The 21,688-nt window shown below is 42.5% G+C and overlaps 1 protein-coding gene across 1 annotated transcript in view; it reads left to right on the top strand.

Annotated features, from left to right (window-relative positions):
* Positions 1-21,688, top strand: part of MANBA (mannosidase beta) — a 907,503-nt gene that overhangs the window by 748,716 nt on the left and 137,099 nt on the right. Inside the window, exon 13 of the mRNA XM_069630691.1 lies at positions 8,272-8,439. Coding sequence (XP_069486792.1) covers positions 8,272-8,439 — 168 coding nt within the window. The remainder of the gene's footprint in view (positions 1-8,271; positions 8,440-21,688) is intronic.

Genomic DNA, 21,688 nt, shown 5'->3' with positions numbered 1-21,688 from the left:
AAAAAGGTGAGTTTAAGATCATTTTCAGTAGGACAAACAGTATTTGTCCTCTTGTCTACATCGGAAAACAAGCTTGTCTCTAACTGGCATGGGCCATATGAAATACTGGAAATACTACGAACAGGAACCTGTACTTATAAGGTAGCACAACCTGACAGGAAACAGAAGGTCCATCCTATATCATATAAATCTCTTAAAAGAGTGGAAGGAAAACCTGTCTGCCACAATACTATCCTGTTTGGGGCCAGATGAGGTAGCCAACTTTTAATTAATTCCTCAAGAGCTAGCTAGTCAACAAGAAGATTTAAAAGATTTAATTGTCTCATTCCCCGGATAAACCAGGAAGAGTGAAAAGCACCGATCACTACATTAGAACACCTAAAGGAAAAGTGGTTCATCTGAAACCCTATAGACTCCTGGTAGCCCGCAAGCAGATAGTGGTTGAGGAAGTGAATAAAATGTTAAGAGTGTGCATTATCGAACCCTCTTGAAGCCCATGGTCCTCCTCTATCTATTGGTCACCAAACCTGATGATTCCTGGAGGTTTTGCATAGATTTCCGCCAAGTTAATTCCATTTCCGACTTCGGTGCTTATCCCATGCCACGCATCGATTACCTAATTGATAAACTCAAAAACGCTACCTTTCTATCAACCCTAGACTTAACAAAAGCGTACTGGCAGGTCCCAGTGTACGGACTCGATAAGGAAAGGAGTTTTCTCGACACCCCTAGGACTGTTTCAGTTCAAAGTCCTCCCTTTTGGCTTACACAGGGCTCCAGCCACTTTCCAACGGCTTAATGGTCAAATATTCCAGCCCTACTCGGATTGTTGTGGAGCTTATATTGACGATATCGTCATTTATAGTAAAACTTGGGAAGACCACTTTTTCCATCTTTTTACGATTATGAGAGCTCTCAGAGAAGCTGGTCTAACTGCCAATCCATCCAAATGCAGACTGGCCTAATCAGCTGTGAAATACCTCGGCTTCTTTGTACTAATGGTAGTGTGCAACATCAGCGCGAGGAAGTGAAAGCCGTACTAGATACCCCTACACCTAAAACTAAAAGAGATCCCAGAGCATTTCTAGGGTTAATCGGTTATTAACGTAGTTTTATCCCAAACTTCTAAGACAGGACAGCCAGGCTGACAGATAAATGAAAGAGCCCCAGAAAATGAATTGGACCGACGAGGATGATATATGTTACAACAACCTAAAACAAACCCTGCGTTGTTATTATTAGATGGTCGTGGCTTGCTCCCATCTTTAGATGTATGTTTAGATAGGCATTTATCACACCCTTGATAAAGTTCAATAAACACCCTTGAAATGTGGTCACTTGTGTCTTTCTTACTTTGATACCAAGCCTTCCTTACACACTGCGCATTGGTATGCTGATTCTGGTTCTTGGGACAAGCATTCGCAACCTCAAACGTTGCTTCTAGGTGACATTGGTTTGGCAAGCTATATCCTTTGTTAGTGGTGTGGTCTGAATCTTCCTGCCCGTGTTCTTCCTAGGCCTCTAATACATTTAAAAAAAAGCATTATTTCTTTCACACTTACAGAACATATGAATATAAACCTTCCAATCTAATACCAATGAAAGAAATGCCAAGTCACCACTTTGCAAAAAATGTAAAAGCCTGGATCGTATTAACCCTGATTTTCAGAGTGCGTTTTGATACTGTCAATCTTGATGTGCCTAGTTCAAGCCCTGACTGTAACAGAACATTCACAAAAAGGTATAAACAACAGAAAATCTCTTCCATGGCAAGAAACATAAATACTATTTCATGTTGAAAAACACTTTGCACACAATAAACAGAACATTAAAACTCCAATTGACGGTAAATGATGACTCTCAGTATTATTTGTATACCTGTGGTCCATGTGTCTCTTCCATCACAAGAGCTTCAGTAGTAGACTCCTCCTACATAACAACATATACAATAAATATGGAATACTAATTAGACAATGTAATGTTAACTTCTTTGGAAACAATGATTACATAAGTTACCTTGCATGATTGCCGAATTTCAACAAGTTATCCAAACTGCAAAGAAAAGGTAAATATATTGACAAAGAAACACTTTTTTTAATTGATTTTTTTTTTATGAAGAGAAAGTCAACTATTTTAAGTAATTAAAAATGTTAACAATCATTAATTTTGAAATGTTCCTGTGGAACTTCACTGGTGTCACAGGTCAATGTGCAATAGAGTTAACAATATGCTGTCATGACTTCAAAACAAAAAGAGAATACATTATTGACACCATAAATATGCTGTATTATAATGTTGAATTTCATTTTTTGCACTTTAGATGTCCAGCAACAGTATATTAATACATACATAGACCATTTGGAGAATAAAAGATTCCATGTAGTTCATCTACAATCATAGTTTTGGGAATGGATTACTGCCAGTGTTGCATGTAGGAAGGTGAATGACTACTACATTGATGATTGGATGCATTCAGATGTTCCGGCAATGTTACTACTTGCAAACAAATTATTGTTTTTGTTATTACTTGGAAACAAAATATCATTAATCACCAATCATTAATATCATTCAATAAAGTATCATAGCTCATCCGCCTGACCGGTTGCAATAGAAGAAGAGTATGTTACTGATGTACTGTCATCCTCCTGTATATACATTTATTTTATGCAATTATAATGTTTGAGGAGAAGTTTAGCAATATCAATATAAATTAAAAGGAGAATACATACTGTGGTAAGATTCAGCATTCGACTTATTATCAATAAGAGATATAATCAGTAACAATGATCAATTTGTTTAAAAGTTGAACTTTCCATAATAGTTGTCGATGATGAAGCTTGTCCCTTTTTTCAAAGCATATATATATATATATATATATATATATATATATACATATATATATAAAACAATGGTCAATAGAAAAAATATATTAGTCATAAAAAATAGAGTTTAATACACTGTAAATCAATTTACGAGCATGTCCGTAGGGCTCACCATTTGGACATTTGAGGTTTCTGTTGTTTCCTCAGACTTAACAGTGTGGACTTCCATCAGTGTGGTCTACGTAATGACAGACATTGTAATCATTACATGTGAAAAATAACCTATTTACAGATACTGCTATTCAAGTTTTTAGAAAGGCTCACATTGCAGTGAACTTTTGTGTATCCCAAAGTAGGTATTTATTCAAGGAAAAAGTCTAAAATGTAAATACACGTGTAAATTGTAACAAAATAGAAAAGTAGACAATATAATATCTATGCCAATATTACACAAAGCCCCCAGTCCTTTCATCCCATTACCTATTGGCACACAAGTTCAATACATTTTGTGATAATTTTTTCTAAATAAATATTATAACATAATATATAAACATACATAAATAATTCACGTTCACTACTCAACTGACTCGGTGTGTGTTGAAATACGGTTGGAACAGCATTGGGAAGTAATTTGAGATTGAGTCTGGGGTGATGCTTTTTAGTAAACTTTGATCGTTCATTCATATCTTCCGAGAAGTGCATACTGCAGACGCGGAATCAATTGCCCCTCACATCCTCCAAGACATCCTTGGCTCTGCTGTCAATCTCGGATACTGGAAATCCCCAAATGACCAATCATGTTCATATCAGCGACATATACTTGGGCAAAATATGCATAACTGTACGAGGAGGTTTATCATGGCTGATAATAGGGCACCCAAACACAATACGTGAATGCATTGTTTTATGCTCAGGAAGATTTAGTAAAGAATGTTTAAATAAATAAAAATGATTAAAGTATGACAGTGATTAATTCACCAATAGAAACCTTGCAAAGAAAAAGTGCTTTAGAGTTTGGTAACTGCCCTGTAAGCTAGCCTGACCCGCCAGGCTAACCACCAACTTTTATGTCAATGGTATGTCACACAAAGAAAAATACTATTGGTACATTGATCATCCATTGTGTCACCATTTGAATAGAGGGATGACAAAACATTAGATATTAAAAAAAGACTCTATCATGTTATGTAGGAAATCGAGATATAATAATACATGGAAAGGCTGATAATTGTGAAGTCATTGGGCCTCATTACGAGGTTGCCGGTCCGGTAACAACGGTACTGGTATGCTTGCCGGTACGGTTGTTACCGGACAGGCAAACTCCGAGTTGTGCCACGGGTGCCTTTCATCCCGCCCGGTCTGCCCTGGCGTAATGAAAGGCAGCCGCGAGCACAGCATGCCTGTAGCACCAGCACCGTTATGAACGGTTCTGGTGCTACTGGCATCCCCATTCCCATTGAGCCCTGTGGGTCTGAAATGAGAAGGGGGATCTACCGGCACCCGCAACAGGGCAATTACCGGGTCCGGCGGGGTCAGAATACCCCAGTAATTGCCCATTCGTGGGTGCTGGACTTTCATGCCGGTATGAAGGTATCCTTGCCTCTCTTACCGGCAAGGCTACCTTCAACCTCATAATGAGGCCCATTGACTTATATGAAAATACATCTGGTTGAAAATTTAGTAAAACGAACTATAAATGTACCAAGCTGAAAATGAGAAAAATCTAATAACCAAAAGTTCAATTACCTGTAATAGGGAAAATCGACGAGGCGATTCAGCAACAAAGAGGACAAGCAGTGTGATGATGATATCCGTAGTAAACTGCACAGAGGTTTTCTTGCTAAAGATTTGAATGAGTTCATAAACACTTTGAAAAGAAAAGTGGGTGTCTATGTAAATTTGTTGCATGGAGGGACTATCCCTTAATTTTATTGGTTGTGTTTGTTTTAGGGGCGTGAAGTAGTATTGTTACATACCCATATTTGGGTATGTGTAAATATTGATGGAGGTGACGGATTGACAACATCAAATTTCAAAGAAGAATGTGGGTACCTACAAACAATTATTGCGAGTGCATGGCCCTGTGTGAGAACTGCCTTTTGATAAGGGCTGGGGTGCATAAGGATGAAGCAAGCAGAAGGGCCTAATGAATGGTCACAGAGATATCTTGATTGCAGTGACAGGGTCTTCAAAGGGGAGTATGGAGACACACTGTATCAGGGGTGGCCATGTGGCCAAAGGTCCCCATGAGAAAGACCCCTTTGAGTTGTACATGGTTTTCAGCACCTTGTGAACTCCCTTCCACCCATCCCCATTGCCAGCGCATTGCCCCAAGTGAGAACTGCCTCTGATGTGGCAAGGGGATGGATGCGGATGAAGCTAGCACAATAGGCCAGGCACCTTGTCAAAGGACACAGAGATATGTTGATTGCAGGGATGGGGAATTCAAAGGGAAGTATGGAGCCACGGGATCTTAACTTTGTCATTGATTGTTGGAGTCTTGATTATTGCTGTGATTGATGAGGTGCTTCATACCCAACCCAGCACATGGGCACAGACAAACCACATGTTTTGACATTAAGACGCTTACTGGGCTGGTTCTCTCTGCGTTGAGGTAACCTTAAGACTATTCAGTTTTCTTGATATGAGATGCCCAGTTGGTAAGAGCAGAGAAGGAGGCACTGGTTGACAGGTTTTCGGGGCCAGTGAGGTGGCTTATTGTTGTAATTCCACCCTGAATTTGACATTGTTAATTTTCTTAGTTGAAGCTGGCGCCGATAATCTTCTGTCGCTTTTTGATTCAGAGCCACCATGATTGTTAATTGTGATTGTTTTATGACTTTGTTGTGTATCTTGAACAATTCCGAGGTCGTTTTAGATGCCTTGGTGATTAGGTTGTAGTAGTGTTTATTTTTCTCGCACCAGATAGCATTTTTATATCCCCTTGCATAAAAATGTCCATGCAACTTTAGCCCTGTCTCACAAAGTGAGCATGGATCAAATGGGGAGGCCAGACAAAGAAACCAACAGATAATGGGGATTTGCATTAGGCAATGTGTAGTACCGGGGCAAAGCCGCAAGAGTGAATACCAAGGCTGATAAACAATAGTGTTGGGAAGATTCTCTCCCCACGCTCCTGTTTTTAACCAGGTTTCCTCCAGGACCTTCCCTTTCATAATCAAATATCAATCAACCACAACCTCACCTGGGTTGTGGGACTTCTGGGTCCCTTAATGTTCTAAAAAAGAGAAGTCAAGTAATTCAGGTTGGCTCCCTTTGGGCAACAGTCTTTCAGGACCCCCCTTCCCAAGTGCCCTTCCTGTGATAGCAAACAGTCCATCTTTCTTTTTTTTATCAATCTGTTTCCCAGGACAGCCCCAGGCTCTGTATACTCTTCTTTCCAAGGCTGTGCAGTGGTCCAGTTACACAGTCCACTGACTTAACCTCGGACGCTCTGCGGAGCAGCAGGATGCTGCTATCAGTATTTTAGCAAGTCCCATTGCCACCGCCCACTCTGTCTATCTTGATCTTTCAGATTTCTTGTTCTTCAAGCTTTCTTGATCTTTTGGGTTTCTTGACCTTCTGGCTCTCTTGGTTCTCTGCACTTATCACTCTCAGTCTGTTAGCTATCCTGCAGCCGGAGGCAGGTTCCGCGTGAGTGAGAGTAAGGCAGATCTGGAGTTTTTCGAGCAGCCCAAGCTTATACCTCTCAGGAGCAGCTTTGTAGTTTACATAGGCTGTTTTCTATACCTCTTGTCACCTCCCTGTTGAAGGATCCTGACACATTTGGCTCCCTGGCCATGATTACTCACCACATCCTCATTCCTAGGGGGACTCTTACTAATCCGTCTCCTCTCTTTTCTACTCCTGTCTTCCTACAACTCGTTGTCACTCCACCACATACATCCTCATACCTAACCTCTCCACAGGTTCACCCCAATTTGATTTGATGTTTACCTATAAATCCCCTAATTGCTCCAGGGCAAACATGCCCTTTTCTACGACCTTCCTCCTCCGGTTTATCGCCTCCTTCTTCGTGCTGGTATAGCCAACATCCGATACTTGTCTCCCATCTCCACTCCAATACTGATGTTTTTCCTGGTTTACAGTCACTATTTCAAATAACATTTGGTCGAAAGTCAAAATGTCGAAAAAATAATGTGGAAAAAAAAAAATGTGAATTTCTTTTTGTTCGAAATGGGGGGTTCCCCTAACCCCCCTTTTTAAAAATATTTTTTCTGTTTTAACCCTTTTTTTTACTTGCGGAACCCAAAAAAAGTAAATAAAAAAAGAAAGCATTTGAAAAAAAATTTTTAGACATTCTTTTTTTGACATTTTTGCCATTCGACCAAATGTTTTCAACATTTTGACTGGACACCGTTTTTCCTACCTCCAACTGTATGCCAACCTCACCTGCCTTTACTCTCTTTCCTCACCACATCCTCAGGGCTTCTTCCAACCCCTTATGTACTCTTTCCAGTGTTCCTCACTACCTTTGGAGTTTGCCTAATCTCATGCGCACTTGTGGCCTGTTCCTCCTCGCCACCTCTGGGCTTCTCCCAACTACCTACACACACTCTCCTCCTCACTACATTGTGTCCTCCCCATTCGCCCTCCCTCCTGAGTCTTTCTCTCCGCCTTTCTCCACTTCCCTCCACCTCTTGTGCTCTTGCTCCAAGTCTCTTTGCTGCAGTCTCTTCTGAACTCTTTCCTGGTCCTACTCTAAACTCCCACCCGGCTCACTCAACCTTTCCCTTTATGTAGCTATGAAGGATCTATAAATGCTGTCTTGATGGCAGGAGTGGTTTCACCTGGCTGCATATGTAATTGGGGCATTTGGATTCGTTAACTTTACTCTTGGCTACATTTTTAACAGTGTTCAGTCTCATGGCATTCTGCGGCTTGGCTCAGCGCGTCAAGGCATTAACTGTGAGGGCTGCCTTCTTTTTATCCCATTTTCACATCTGTACTACACAGATCACCTATCAGCCAGAGTATGTCTCTGAGGTAACAGTGTGAGATGAAGCGTTTTTGCCTGCGTCCTTCGGATACATACTCTTTATCATAGACACTGACCCTTTCCAGCTGAGCTGTAATATGTATGTGAATGACTTGAGTATTTTGCACATGTGGGGCCGTTTCTTCTCGGGAGAGTTTCTGCCCCATCTCTGTGGACTTTCCCTCCATTTGGCAGAAAAAGCTAGTGCTGTCTGCATGGTCTATGTGACAGGTCCCTGTCATGCTCCTTCGGACCTTTGTGGATGACCTGGGAATCCTCCTCACACTGTCACAGGTGGTGTCACCCAACCCCCTTGGTCCCTGCACCTACCACTCATGAGTCTATGCTGGGAATGTCATCATTGTGTATTAATACAGGCTGGGTGCTATAGAACACCCTTAATGTCCATGATTGAAATGCTTGTTTATGTGTTCACCTTTTTACCAACAGGTTTCGTCTCCTGAGGACTGGTCGTACGACAGTAATTTCTCCTCTCACCGACAGCACCATGCAAGTGGGAATAAACAAATGCTTCTGCAAGCATCTCTTCATTTCAAATTACCAGAGGGCACAGGGCAGGCGCTCAAAGCATTCCAGAACACAATCTACCTCACGCAGGTAAGAACAACATTTTCTGGTACTTCTGCAGGTCACAGCTATTAATTACTAAGCAGGTTTTTTCTGGATGCGATGGATCAGTATCCCTTTCTGCCATGGCCTCAAGCATATAGGAATGTATAATTAGGAAGTGTAGGCCCTTTAAGCTGACTTTTCAGGTTAAAGCAATAATCACAAGTAAGTTGCATGCAGCACCTCTCTCACAATGTTGTGGTTGCTATTTATCACAACAATGATATACATTTTTACAGGGAAAGTAGTGAAACTCATCTGCCCTACCTATTGTAGTATCCTGTAAGAAATAACCACAAGTTGCATGCACTAGCTCTTACTGGTTCTGGCTTGCTATTTATCATAATAACAGAATATGTTTTTGTAGGGAAAGTAGTCAAACTCACATCCGCCTAGCCTATTTTGGTTATCTGTATCCCCCAGCTATCCGTTGAAAGCTGGCCTCTTCCTCCCATTAACCTCTCACTGGCTAGATGTTCTTCCTTCCTTCTTCACAAGTCAGGTGGGACACATGCCCACTGTAACAAGGCTCCCAACGTGATTTGAGGTGATGGCTGGTAATTGGTGTAGGAGAAAGAAAAGGCTGGGATATGAGTGTGCCTAGCTTGGTTGTGTATGTAACGTGAGAGCATGGGTTATATGATGTGTTGAGTTATGTGCATCTTTTGAAGCCAGTCTGACCCACATATCTCACTGTGCCATCTTGCCCTGTAGCTACAAGAGTTAGGCTTAGTAACTCTCCCCCTCTGCTGCCCTCTCATTGTATAGCTGAGGGTTGTCCTTGAGTGAAACGAGAATAGTTCTGTGGCCTTCCAATCCCAAACACAGCTGCAGCACTTGTAGAGTTCAATGATCAATGAATGATCTTTACTTTACCCGCCCTAGCAGACATGGGTCAGAAGCCTGTCTTAGGCGTGCTCATGTTTTCGTTCTCTCCGGATGGCTTTATATGCATCTTCTCATTCTTCCGAATACAGTCAAGGATTTAGGCAATAAAGCCCCTTGCGGTTTCATTAAGCTTCCTTGTGGTGTTTCTTACATGGCCACTTCCAAAGTGTATGTACCAGTCTTCACCCTTTCAACCCCATTCGTGGTTCACCACAATCATCATGCAGGGCAGTCAGCCTGACTCCCCTCACCTCTCCCAAATGGCATGACTTGCCTCACTCATAGGAGGGAAGAATAGCTACATAGGTATTTACTCGGCACACAGCCCAAGCCTTTGACTATCCCACAATCCCTGTCCCCATCTCATGCCCTGAAATAAGGAGGAAAGAAAGGTTTAGGGCACTAAACGCTTAATGACCTCTTGTCAGGCACTCTTGGGAGCTCAACTTCACTGTCTGCAGCAGGATCTCAGCTGTTCGCATCCCATGGGAGCTAGAGGGAACAAACCCTCTGCACCATTTTAGCCCCATGCCACAGTGACCAGCGACCCCAGCAGACATTTGTAAGCTTAGCCTCTTATATGCTTCTAGCTCACACCAGCCAGTGGTGCCTGTTCCACTAGACAAACACAGCGTCTCCTATGTCCCCTTCCAGCCATTTGGTCAACCAGCCAACACATCTCAGAGGAGAGATTTCTGACAATCCGTTCCTTTTTCAAATATTTATAATTTGTCTGTGGACCCTGTTTTCAACTGTCTGTGAGGTTTAGGAGAGCGATCACAAACTAACCTGAGCCTCATTTTGTGGCTCTGGCAATTGCTGCTTGGTTTTAACAAGCCAAGAACTTGCAAATGCAAGAATATCAAGCCAAGAAAGTAGTATCTTTAGCCTTCATAGGTTGAACCCTATTCTGTGGATGTAGGCTAAAGTCCACATGCCTAGTGTTGCTAACTGGTGGTGCTCCCTTCCTTTGCCTGGCAGAGGTGGGGCATGTGCAGTGTCTAATAACCGGGAACCTCGAGATGGTGCAGTTCACCAAGTAATCCCTCAGGAGTACCATTAACCAGCAAGCATTAAATACCTTGATGGGGTTGCTAGTTGCAAGACCAATGAGAACAAACCCTCTTCTCTACCAGCACCTTGTAGATTAGGAATATATTTATAAGGCCATGACCAAAAAAGGTCCAATAGACCTCGATGATAAATATTATTTTGCAAGTGAACCAAACAGCCTTAGATGAAAATGGCTATATTTCTTCCTTCATTTGTGACTATATTTTAATGCAGCACCTAATTTGGAAGATGGTAGTCACAACTTTCAAATGCTGGGCCCCACTCACAGATCCCTATTAGGTAATCTCTGCTTGGCCTCTGTTTCATGGCACGATCACTAATGATAAGTGGGATTACAGAAAGACTAGGAGGCTTCCTGCAAGGCTCCTTGTGAATCTAGGTTAAAAATAGACGCGTAGTTACAGCTGGATATAACATCTTTGTGACTCAAAAGACCCAGTAAATATAATGAGCTACAATCGCTCTATAAATTCCAAATAAATAAAAAAAATAAGCAGAAGCGGGCCTGAGGCCCAGCACTAAGAGACAATGAAAAGCAAAGGTACCTTTCTGGAAATAATGTAGCCAATCTCCCTCAATGGAAAAGTCCTACTAATAAATCCCTGCCATGTGGATTTGTTGCAGTACCATGGGAGCACTACTCACCCCAGCCTGTCAGCCAGAGAGCGTTTGTATGCTCCAGACATCAAATTGATCAGGAAACCCTGGGCCAAGAGTAGGGGAAATGCAAATCAGCAGAATAAAATGTGAAAATCTGCAGAAATATTTTTCAGATTTCTGTGTGTGTAGGAGGGTGTTGTGAAATCTGCATGAAAACTTGAAAATCCATAGAAACCATCTTCAAACAATGTGCATTACTTTTTTCCATTTAATTCTAATAACCATGGAGGATGCTTAATCAAACGTTACTCTCTACATTGATTTATTTACACATTTTCTGGATGTTCTGTTGCAAGCCTATGTTTAGCGCTGCTGCTGATTCGCCAGCTTCCTGGCTCCTGCCATTCTGCCTTCCCTTAGGTGCTTACCCTTTCACCCTGTCTATACGTGTAAGCAGGACAGGGCAGGACATTTCAGAGCGAATATCTGTGGCAAATATCCAAAATATTCCAAAGTTGCAGGCTGTTTCTAAAACTTGTGCTCATTGCGAAAGCTGTATTTTCCATGGGAAAAGATGTGCTACTGATTTGGAAAGTCTGTCGTCATGGGACACATATCACGTCGAATGACGTGATTCACCCGAATTGGATCTTTAGATAGAATACTTCCTGATCATCAGGCTAGGAATAGTCTGTACAATAGTAATCTAAGCAGAAACTAAAATGAGTAGTGTATCCACTGTATTTTGGATCTGATAGCCCCTGATCAATAAGGTGCATAGGCTTAGGGTCCTCCTCTAAAGGTTATCTTTAGATTCCTATCGCACATTATGTGCGTGGGAGTCCTAAATTTACTCTGACATTTGTAAATGCATACATTGTTTTTTGCTTAAGTTTTGTCAATTCAAGCAGTCAAGAAAGGAACATGCTGTGGTTTGCTACCTCAGTCTGAAATTATTAGAAGATGTCTAAAGAAGAAGATTGGAAAGATGCATATAGGGTTAAACAATCTTCTTTTAACAATTTTAAAAAATGCCTCAGAAGAAATTTCCTTGGAGCTCCACACAATCCTTGAATTTACTTCCTCTATCCGGAGCATGTGCCTGCAGCGTACTCCATCCGTAAAATTTTCCCTCACAAGACTTTTAATTTAATAGAGTTAATGGATTATGACTTCTTCTTGTGATTAATCCACATGAATAGTCCCAAGGGATTTGGAGACGGACAGTTAAAGACTGATTGTGCTGAGAAAGCAGAGACCTCATCCAGGAGACCGCTTGTTGTGAGAAAAACATTGAAGGTGGTCAGCGAACACTGGCTGTGGATATGTCCTCTCCAAAAACCATCTCATCATCACCACTGGTGATAATTGAAATACACTATCACCAAGAGGGCAGACAAAGCATAATTGTGTTACCTGCTTTAGCGACAGGCGCGTTGTCAATGGCAAAAGAATCATCAGCTGGCCTGTCTAGAGCACTGTCATTGATGCCTTCATTGCTGACCCGTGCAGAATTCAGGATGGGTGCCCCATCAAAGAACATCAAGTCATTAAAGAAGCTGGGTGTTCCATCAATGAACTCATCATCGGAAATGTCACCTCCAAAGCCATCATCATCAAGCACTTTATCAACAAGGAAGCCTCCATCAGCCAGAGCATCATCAACAACTATCGCACCAGCGAAGAATGTTAGACTATTAACTGTTCCTGTCACTTGGGCAGCATCATCATCAACAAATGTGGAAGCTTTGCAAGCATCCAACATTCCCTTATCAAATTCTTCAAGATGCAATCTGACGCAGAGAACATTGAGGGCCTTGAAATCATTCAAGAGCAGAGGAACGTGGTCCTGCTGCATTACATTGAGACGCATCTGAATCGTCCTGGTGAGCGAAAGACACGGATGACGAACAGTTCCCTGAAAAGAGCATGCTTTCTTCGCATTGAATTGTCAATGAATATGATGAATGTGATAAGGTGAAGTGCACACTTAATTAACAGTGTGTAATCGTGCCAACACCTTATATGAGGAAGGAAGAAGAGCAAGGATATGACCCTCTCCAAGACCTGCAAACACTACAAAAGATTGCAGACCTGCACAAAGGCCACATTCTTCTTGGCCTTGGGAGCCAGAACCTCATCATACTCTCAAATCTTGTACCTCGGAACCAAGAACTGTCCCTCTAAGAACCACTCGGTCATACTAATAAAGAATGGGACATTTATGAGTAGCAGAGCTATGGCAAAGATGATTATACATATCCAATGAAGGATGTTTCTTATCCCATGCAGGAGGACTACGTACATGGGAAGGAGGACCTCCAGGGTGATTAAGATGAACTGGAAGACTTTGTGGCACCCAGAGCAGACATCTTGGTTATGTCTATGAGAGTGTCTCCTCCAGATGATTTGGTATTCCTTAAAAAGCTTTCCCCTCTCTTCGACCCAGAGTTGAGCTGATGTAAGAATCCTTTTTACATGATTGGTGCCAACGAGTTTTGGTTACCCATCCTAGACTGTATTTGGGAGGCAGGACAACCAATCTTTAAGGAACCTATGTCTGTTCAACCCTACTGTGCTTTGTCTAATCAAAAATACAAGCGCCTCCAGCCCCAATATGGTGCCCTATGCACGTATGATCAGTTTTGGTCGGCTTCCATTGTTTCTAGGACTTCACAGAAACAGTCCAACAATCCTGTAGTTGCCTTCACCGCAACACCTGATTGGGACAGTTTGAAAATGGAAGTCATGGGCAAAAAGTGTATCTACTACTGCATCTCTGATGTCGTGTGGCCTTAGCAGTGGCCATCACTTCCAGATAGGACCACAAAATGCGGTTTAAAATTAAATGACCTGGTCCAGTACATAAACAGCTGGGGGCTATGAACATTATTCAGGTGGATGAAACCACATCCAACCATATTGACATTTCAGTGGAAGTGGCAGACACAGGCTTTTGGCAGTTGGTCCTTCTCAGCTAGGACAGATCTACATTCCCAGGTCTGACAGATGGTACAATCCTTTCAGAGGTGCAGGTAGAGCAGTTTGGGTTTGATAACAACTCCATTACTCATCTTCATGTAGGATACATCTGAGACACCAGCAATGTCAACATACACGTTAGAAGGTAGCAAGCAGAGGCTGGGCTCAGAACAGGAAAAATCGCATGCATCATAAGATGTTTCTTTCTGCCCAATCAGTGGCCAACTGACCCACTATCGTCATCAGTGGCTACAGATAACATCAGAAAAAGTGTGCAGAACAGATTGTCACACCCTGGAATTTGTCAAAACCACTCTTGCAATTTCACCAGTTATCTCCTGCCCGAAACATTTGGCACTCTTGGCAAAGAAGGTTCAGTTCATATTCACAAATTGGCCATAGAAAGTGTCTTATACCAGCAATCGTGGGTGGGGAAGAGTTCTACACCTGCTATTTTATGGTCGGAAAGAAAAAAAGCAGTGCTTCATCCTCCATCCTTCATCCTCCATCTAGGCAGGCCAACAAGTTGATCAATAAACAATGATTCAGGATCTTCATACTCCAAAGGGTCAACCTGTACCTAAGAAAAGGTTGATTTCCTGGGCACGATGGATCTGGAGGATGCATCTTTCTCCCAATATATGAAAGCAATATAATGTTTCTATTCATAGGGAATGGAATGGTTGACATTATCAATTTAAAGTTCTACCATTCGACCTTCAATTAGCTGCAAGGATCTTTACAAAATGCCTGGCCCAAGTAGCCCCAGACCTACTCAAACAAAAGTGTCATGATTTCATTGTTCCTACATACCAGAGCCTACCCACCACTGTAAAGGTGATCTAAATGCCCACTTGTGGCTGTGGACTGTTTTGTTGCAGGGAATAGTGCTGTACCAAAGGCAAGCCTCTGAAGAGAGTTAGATCTGTGTGCTTCTTGGTGCAAGAGACACTACTATCCGTGAGCACCTGACAGGCTTAATCTTGGACTTGAGATTTTCTCTAGAGTATCCATGAACCAATGCGTATTACTCTTTTATGTATGATAAACATTAGATATGATATGGCATTTATAATGCACCTATATACAGGTATTTCAAGGCGCGACGAGGCAAGGGAGGGAAAACCGAGGGAGGACAAAAGACAACGATCTTTATAGGCCTAGTGACATTGAGATTGTGCAAGTGCAGGGAAGAGGGGAGGGGAAAAGTGCCAGGGGAAGGGGAGGATGGGCGAGTGCCGTACAAGGGATCAAAAACAAGTAGTGCAGCGAAACAGTTGGCATGTGCAAGGGATAAAGTGCAGACAGCAGGTGACAATAAGGGCAGGTAAGTAGACTGTAGGGTACAGATACAGACCCAAAGTGCAGGTGTTGCCAGGAGGCACTGCGGGTGTGCAACTGGCCGGGCAGGGCCCTGGGCCCAAATTCAGAGGGTAGCCAAGTTACCAGTGCAGTATCAGACAGAAGATCAGCAGGGGAGGGGACGACAGAAGGCAGAAGCAAAGAGGAAGGTCTTGAGGTGCTTCCGGAACCAGACATGGTTCTCCTCAAGTTTCAGAGAGGCAGGGAGGCTGTTCCAGAGACAGGCGCCAGACGAAGAAAGAGATCTACTCCCAACTCGTTGCTTGGAGAATCGACTGACCCTCAAGGAGTTGGAGATGGAAGAGTGAAGTGCTCGAGTAGGAAGATATTTCCGAAGAGAGAGTTGGAGCTATTGCGGCCTAAGGCCCCAGAAGGCCAGGTGGACAGTGCAGAGGGTCATGAATTTGATCCTTGCAGCCACTCGGAGCCAATGGAGAAATTACGGGGCTGGAGAGATACAATCCCTGGGTTTGAGGCCAAGGACAAGTCATGCAGTCCTGTTCTAGATGAGTTGTAGAGGGCGGAGATTAGAGGCAGGCAGATTTAAAAAGAAGCTGTAGCAGTAGTCCAGCCTAGAGAGAACCAGAGCTCTGGAGACAATGAGCTTCTGGGGGAAGGTGAAGAAAGGAAGAATACCTCTGAGGAGGTGCAGTTGGTAGTTTGACTTCTTAGAGACATCAGAGATGTGAGGAGATAAGGAGAGTGCGGTATCGATGAGGACTCTGGGGTTCTTCGCCTCACAGGTGGGAGCAGGAAGAGGGCCAATGGAGGCCTGCCAAAGAGTGAGACGAAAGGAAGGTGCAGGTGTGCCAATAAGGAGGATCTCTGTTTTACTGGCATTAAGGCAGAGATCATTGGCGGCACACCACTCCTGGATTGCAGACAGACAATCCGAGATGAGAGAGGGAGAAGAGGCGGCAGAGGGGAGCCTGAAAATGAGCGGAGTGTTATCCACACAGCACTGAAAGTTGGAGCACAGAGCAGCAATGCGGTGGGCGGAGGTGCCAGGTATTGGTTGAACAGCTAGGGAGAAAAGTTAGACCCCTGGGGACCACCACTGGTAGAGAGTGAGATGAGGAGTGGAGGGACCCAAGTTGGACCTGGGAGGGTCGGTCCGAGAGGAAACAGGTCAGCCAGGCCAGGGCCTGATTAGTGACATTCAGGTTATTACGGATCCGATTGAGCAGGTTGGCATGGTTGACTGTGTCAAAGGCAGAAGAGAGAACGACTAAGATGAGGACAGAAGGGTGATTAGCATCAAGGTTAGAGAGCAGGTCTTCACGGATGTTCAGGAGAGCAGTTTCCGTGCTTCTAGCTGCTCTGAAGCCAGACTGATGGTCGTGGAGACAACCAACAGATTCATTGTGAAGATGAAGCTGGGAGATGGCCAACTTTTCCAAGAGTTTGCCCAGGTACGGAGTGATGGAGATCGGGCGATAGCTAGCCGGACAGGAGGGGTCGGCCGAGGGTTTCTTGAGAAGAGGGTGCACAAGAGAGTGCTTCATCTTCCCTACACATGCTCGTCTCTTGTTTAGCATGTATTTGTATTTATATTTGTATTTATTCTCTTGTAGAGATTATATATGAACATTACAAATTGGATAGTCAAACAATATACATTTCTCAAATGAGCAATAAAGTATTTGAATAGATTCCCAGCAACCCTTCACTTCTAAAATGTGAATGCCACCTACCTTTCCAATCAGTAATGTGGGTGTAGCTGTTTTATTTCAAAAACATGTTTTTATTGCATTTCATAACAACAACATTCAGACCAAACATGTCCATGACCGTCCCTCCCTCCTCCCTCCCTCTGCCCCTCCCCCTCTTCGGAAGGTCTCTGTGTGCGAGGTTGACCAAGTGTCTGAGTCCGGTTGCTTTCTATGTGAATATGTCCAATATCCTGATTTTATGTGGGCACCATTGTTCCGTTTAGTCGCCCTGTAGATAATCAAGTGCCGATCCTCAATCCGTTCTACATTTCTGGCGATCTCATTGAATGTTGTATGTGATGCCATTCGATCAATGTTGGTGGGGTTCTCTGTTTCCACTTTTGGGCAATGGCCAGCCATGCCACTATTAGCAGGCCCATGAAGTTCCTTTTCTGTGTCTTTGTCATGGTTTTGTCTCTGGGGTTCCAGAGGCCACACAGCCACACCTCATCTCCTAGGTCCCCTACTCCGGCAAACATTGCATTTATTTGAATTTTGACATCTGTCCAGAATTGCTGGAGTGCCGGGCAGTCCCACCAGATGTGTCTCCAGTTCCCCTCAGCACTGCACTCTCTCCAGCACTTGTTAGGGGTGGATTTATACATTGTGTATAGTCTTTCTGTGGTGTAATCCCATTGTATAAGGATCTTCGTCCACATCTCCCTTGTCTGTACGGCCCGCGTTAGTTTGGGGATTGGCCCCCATATGTATTCCCGTTGACTTTTTGAAACTTAACACCGAGTGTGGTGTCCCACCTTTTCATGTATAACCATTTGATCTCTTCGGATTGGGCGTTAAGAAGTTTATAGGTGTCTGAAACAAATTTCTTGGTCCCTGCATGAGTCATGATATATGATTCAAACGGGGTCAGTTCCCTTGTCTCTGCATGTTGGATCCGTGGGGAGCTCAGCCAATGGTGTAGTTGCTCGTACTTGTATCTATCGTTATTGGTGAGGCCGAATTGTGCTGTGCAGTCTTCGAAGGTTGTAATTTCCTGGGTCTGGTACATGTCACTGATCTTTGTGCAACCTCCTCCCACTTTCGATATGCGCCTTTCTCCATACCCGGTTTGAACTCTGGGTTTTTAAACATTGGCATAAAGGGAAGTAAACAAGACCTAGTGTACTGAAGATGTCTCTATATTTTGAAGATAGGTGATCGTGAATAAAAATCCACATGCGGAGCACCAAAAGGGGTACCTTACTTGAAAATAAAAGTTGCTGTGCAATAATGCCTAATAGAAAATAAAAGGCGGTAAGAACTTGCATCTAAAGAGTGTCACGGCGGTCAAGTCAGAACCATTCTTAAGGCGGCTCCCAGCCTGTGTGACACAGCTTATTGAATCATCAATGGATAAAAGTGCAAAAAGATTGCACATGTCAGGTGGGTCGTCTGAAAACATCTGATCGTCCCGCAAAAGTGTGACAAGCACACACAGCGCTCTGCAGCGACCTAATAGCAAGGACAAAACTTCACCACAAGGCTGGATTTGTACAAATCTTCACACAATCCTATGCAGAAAGAAAGCATCTACCTGGCAGTCTAGATGAAAGTTAAAGGTGGGAAAAGTTACTCTCACCTATTTAAATCACTACCTCGATTCCCATGGGATCCTCCGGAGCGCGTGGCCTGTAAACAATGCAAACGCACTGATGAGTGTGCATCCATCCATGCGAGGGTGCGGCATTATAAGCCATTCTCGTTGCATATACAGTGCAACATATGCCTACTGCAAGAATCTTACCAAAATAGACAGTGCTTCGAACTCGCCAACCGGTACTCGCATAAGCATCCAAGTTGCAGAACTCCAGTGATCAGATGACCGGTCACGTGGAAGTCCAGATTCAATTATTAAAAACCTCCCCACGTACCGAAAGGAGGACATGCTAGAACGTGTGCAGGGCTCAGACAGAGCCTATCATATTGCTTGTAAACGAATCGCATCTCCAACAGAGTTCAAGCAAATGTTTGCATGTAGAAGACATATAGGTATCACTATAATGGATATGTCTTATCTAGATCCAATTCAATCTAAGTAGATGTGTGTCATAATCGGTCTAATGGAGCCCATATATAGATGCCAATCTATACACCGTCAGACCATTTTCTAACATAGGTATCAACACAGTTTCTAGGAATGGCTCTATCCTTCAGATGAAAATACAGAGCCATCAATCTATATAGAATTAAAGACTGCTAAGTCCAACTCTGTAGCGGACAATTTCTCTCTGATCAAATAGCAACCTCTAGATCAAAACTTACGTCAGTAAAGGTAATAAAAGTAATGGCTACCCAATGTGACATAGAATTCAAATGTAGCAATTAAGTGTTAACTCCTCATTCATTCCTTTTGGTTCCAAAGTATCCAGTAAATGGATGCAGAACATCTCCCTCTGTCTCAGTCTTGTATTGAAGTCACCCCCTCTCAGTGATCTTCTGACAACGAATATTTGATTCATGCTCTGTCCATCTCTCGCGTGCTGATCTTGATGTCTGCCTAACATATAACAGTCCGCATGGACAATTAATACTGTACACCACCCCGGTTGATCTACATGTCACAAAGTCCTTAATCTGAATTGTTCTGCCAGCGTGTGGATGTTTGAAGTCGTCACCTTTGAGTATATTATTACAGTGACTGCAGGATAGGCAGGGAAATGTCCCCTTCTTCTTCGATGCCAATGTAGTTTGATCATCGTTCATAATCTTTTCTGCTTTTGCTAGTTTGTAAAGAAGGTTCCTGCCACATCTGTAGACCATCATGGGTGGTTCAGGAAACAGTTTCAGTAATATTGAGTCATGGTGTAAAATTGACCAATTTTTCTTGATAATGTTTTGAATATGGTAACTTTGTCTCGAATATTTTGTGATATAGAGAAGAGATCTTGCTTCCGTTTTAGGTTTTGAGATAAGTAGCTGTTACTTAGATATTTTTTCGGCTCTTGCGGAGGCCTCGTGGACAACCACTTCTGGGTAACCCCTGTTGGCACACTTCGGAGATAATTCCTCACATTCTTTGGTAAAAGCTGGAGGGTCAGATACAATTCTTTTAAGCTGCAATTTTTGACTATATGGGAGGCTCTTGATCGTAGTTCTGGGATGCAAGCTTGCAAAATGCAAAAGATTGACGTCTGTGGGTTTATGGTAAACTCTGGTTGAGATTTTGTTATCCACAATATCCAGCTGCACATCTAGAAAGTGTAACCTAGGTTCACCAATTTCCATTGTAAATTTGATGCGTGAATGAACATTATTTAGGTACTCAAAAAACTGTTGTAATTCATCTTTTATACCACACCATATGCAGAAAATATTATCGATTTATCATTTCCAAATCAGTATCTTTGAAGACCATTTCTCATTGTCCAAAATGTACATTTTTTTCAAATGGGTACATGTAAATGTTGGCATAAGCAGGGGCCATCGCTGACCCCATAGAAGTGCCTGACATTCAATGATAAATACTCTTTCACATATAACATTATCGGCTTGTAGCAAGACCCATTCAATGGCATCGATGCCCTCATTGTGGGGTATCGAAGTATATAGACTAGCCACATCAAATGAAAACAATATACAATCTGATGCTAAACAAGTAACTTCTTTCAAACAATTAAAAAAATCAGTGGTGTCTCTAAGGTACGTGGGTATAGCCTGCACAAGCGGTTGTAACATTTTGTCGACATATGTTACCAGAGGATCTAGGATACTTTTGGTCCCTGCCACTTTTGGTCTTAAATGTGGCTTCAGTCTGTTTTTATAAATTTTGGCAGCCCATAAAAAACTGGAATGATCAGGTATTTGTTAATGAGAAATGTTTTGGTATTCTCAGTGATCCAATCTTTGTCATGTGCATTCTCTACAATCTTTTCAATAAGTTTTCTAATGTTGGGTGTAGGATCCTGATCCAATGGAGCATATGTGGAGGCATCTTTTAACATTTCCGTACAACTCTCATGGTAAAATGAAGAATTCATAACAAGAATTGCCCCACCCTTGTCTGCAGGTTTTAGTGTAATTTCTTCTTCCTTGCTAAAGACTCGATTTCTCGAAATTTTTGTTCCTTCAAATTGTATGGGTATTTTTTTTAGAAAAGTCAATCTTTTTAAAGTCCTGTTCCACTTAAATTTGAACATATTCAGTACAGGATTTTGGATTGAAGGGTCAAACACTTTTGAGTTTGAGTTCCAATCTATCATCTATCGGATCCATAGTCTCATCCAATGTTTGTGTTTCAAAAACATATTTTAGCCGAATCTTACACAATAAACAATGTAGGTTCACTTTTCATCAAAGAGATTTGTATTGGATGTCGGAACAAATGATAGACCCTTGTTCAAAATGGACAACTGAGTAGCAGATAAATTATCTGAAATGTTCACTACAATGTCCTCAAATTTTTGTTTTTCCTCCTTGTTTGCCTTTTTACCGCATCTAAATGGCTTTTTTCTAAAAAAAAAAAAAGTGTCTTCTCGGAGGTAGCTCCTAAAGTAATTTCTGGCGTTCCTGTCTCTTCTCTTGGTTTCAGATATAAAGGAAAGCTCTATGCGCAAGTGTCAGGCACTTTCTTTTCCTTGCTTTTTGTTGGTTCATTTGTGGTTGGTTATTGTTTTTGTATT

Source organism: Ambystoma mexicanum, chromosome 6q (genome assembly GCF_040938575.1).
Source record: "Ambystoma mexicanum isolate Mex_15411 chromosome 6q, UKY_AmexF1_1, whole genome shotgun sequence".
NCBI lineage: Eukaryota > Metazoa > Chordata > Amphibia > Caudata > Ambystomatidae > Ambystoma > Ambystoma mexicanum.
The sequence above is the reverse complement of the archived record's forward strand: the minus strand, read 5'-3'. Positions and strand labels throughout refer to the sequence as shown.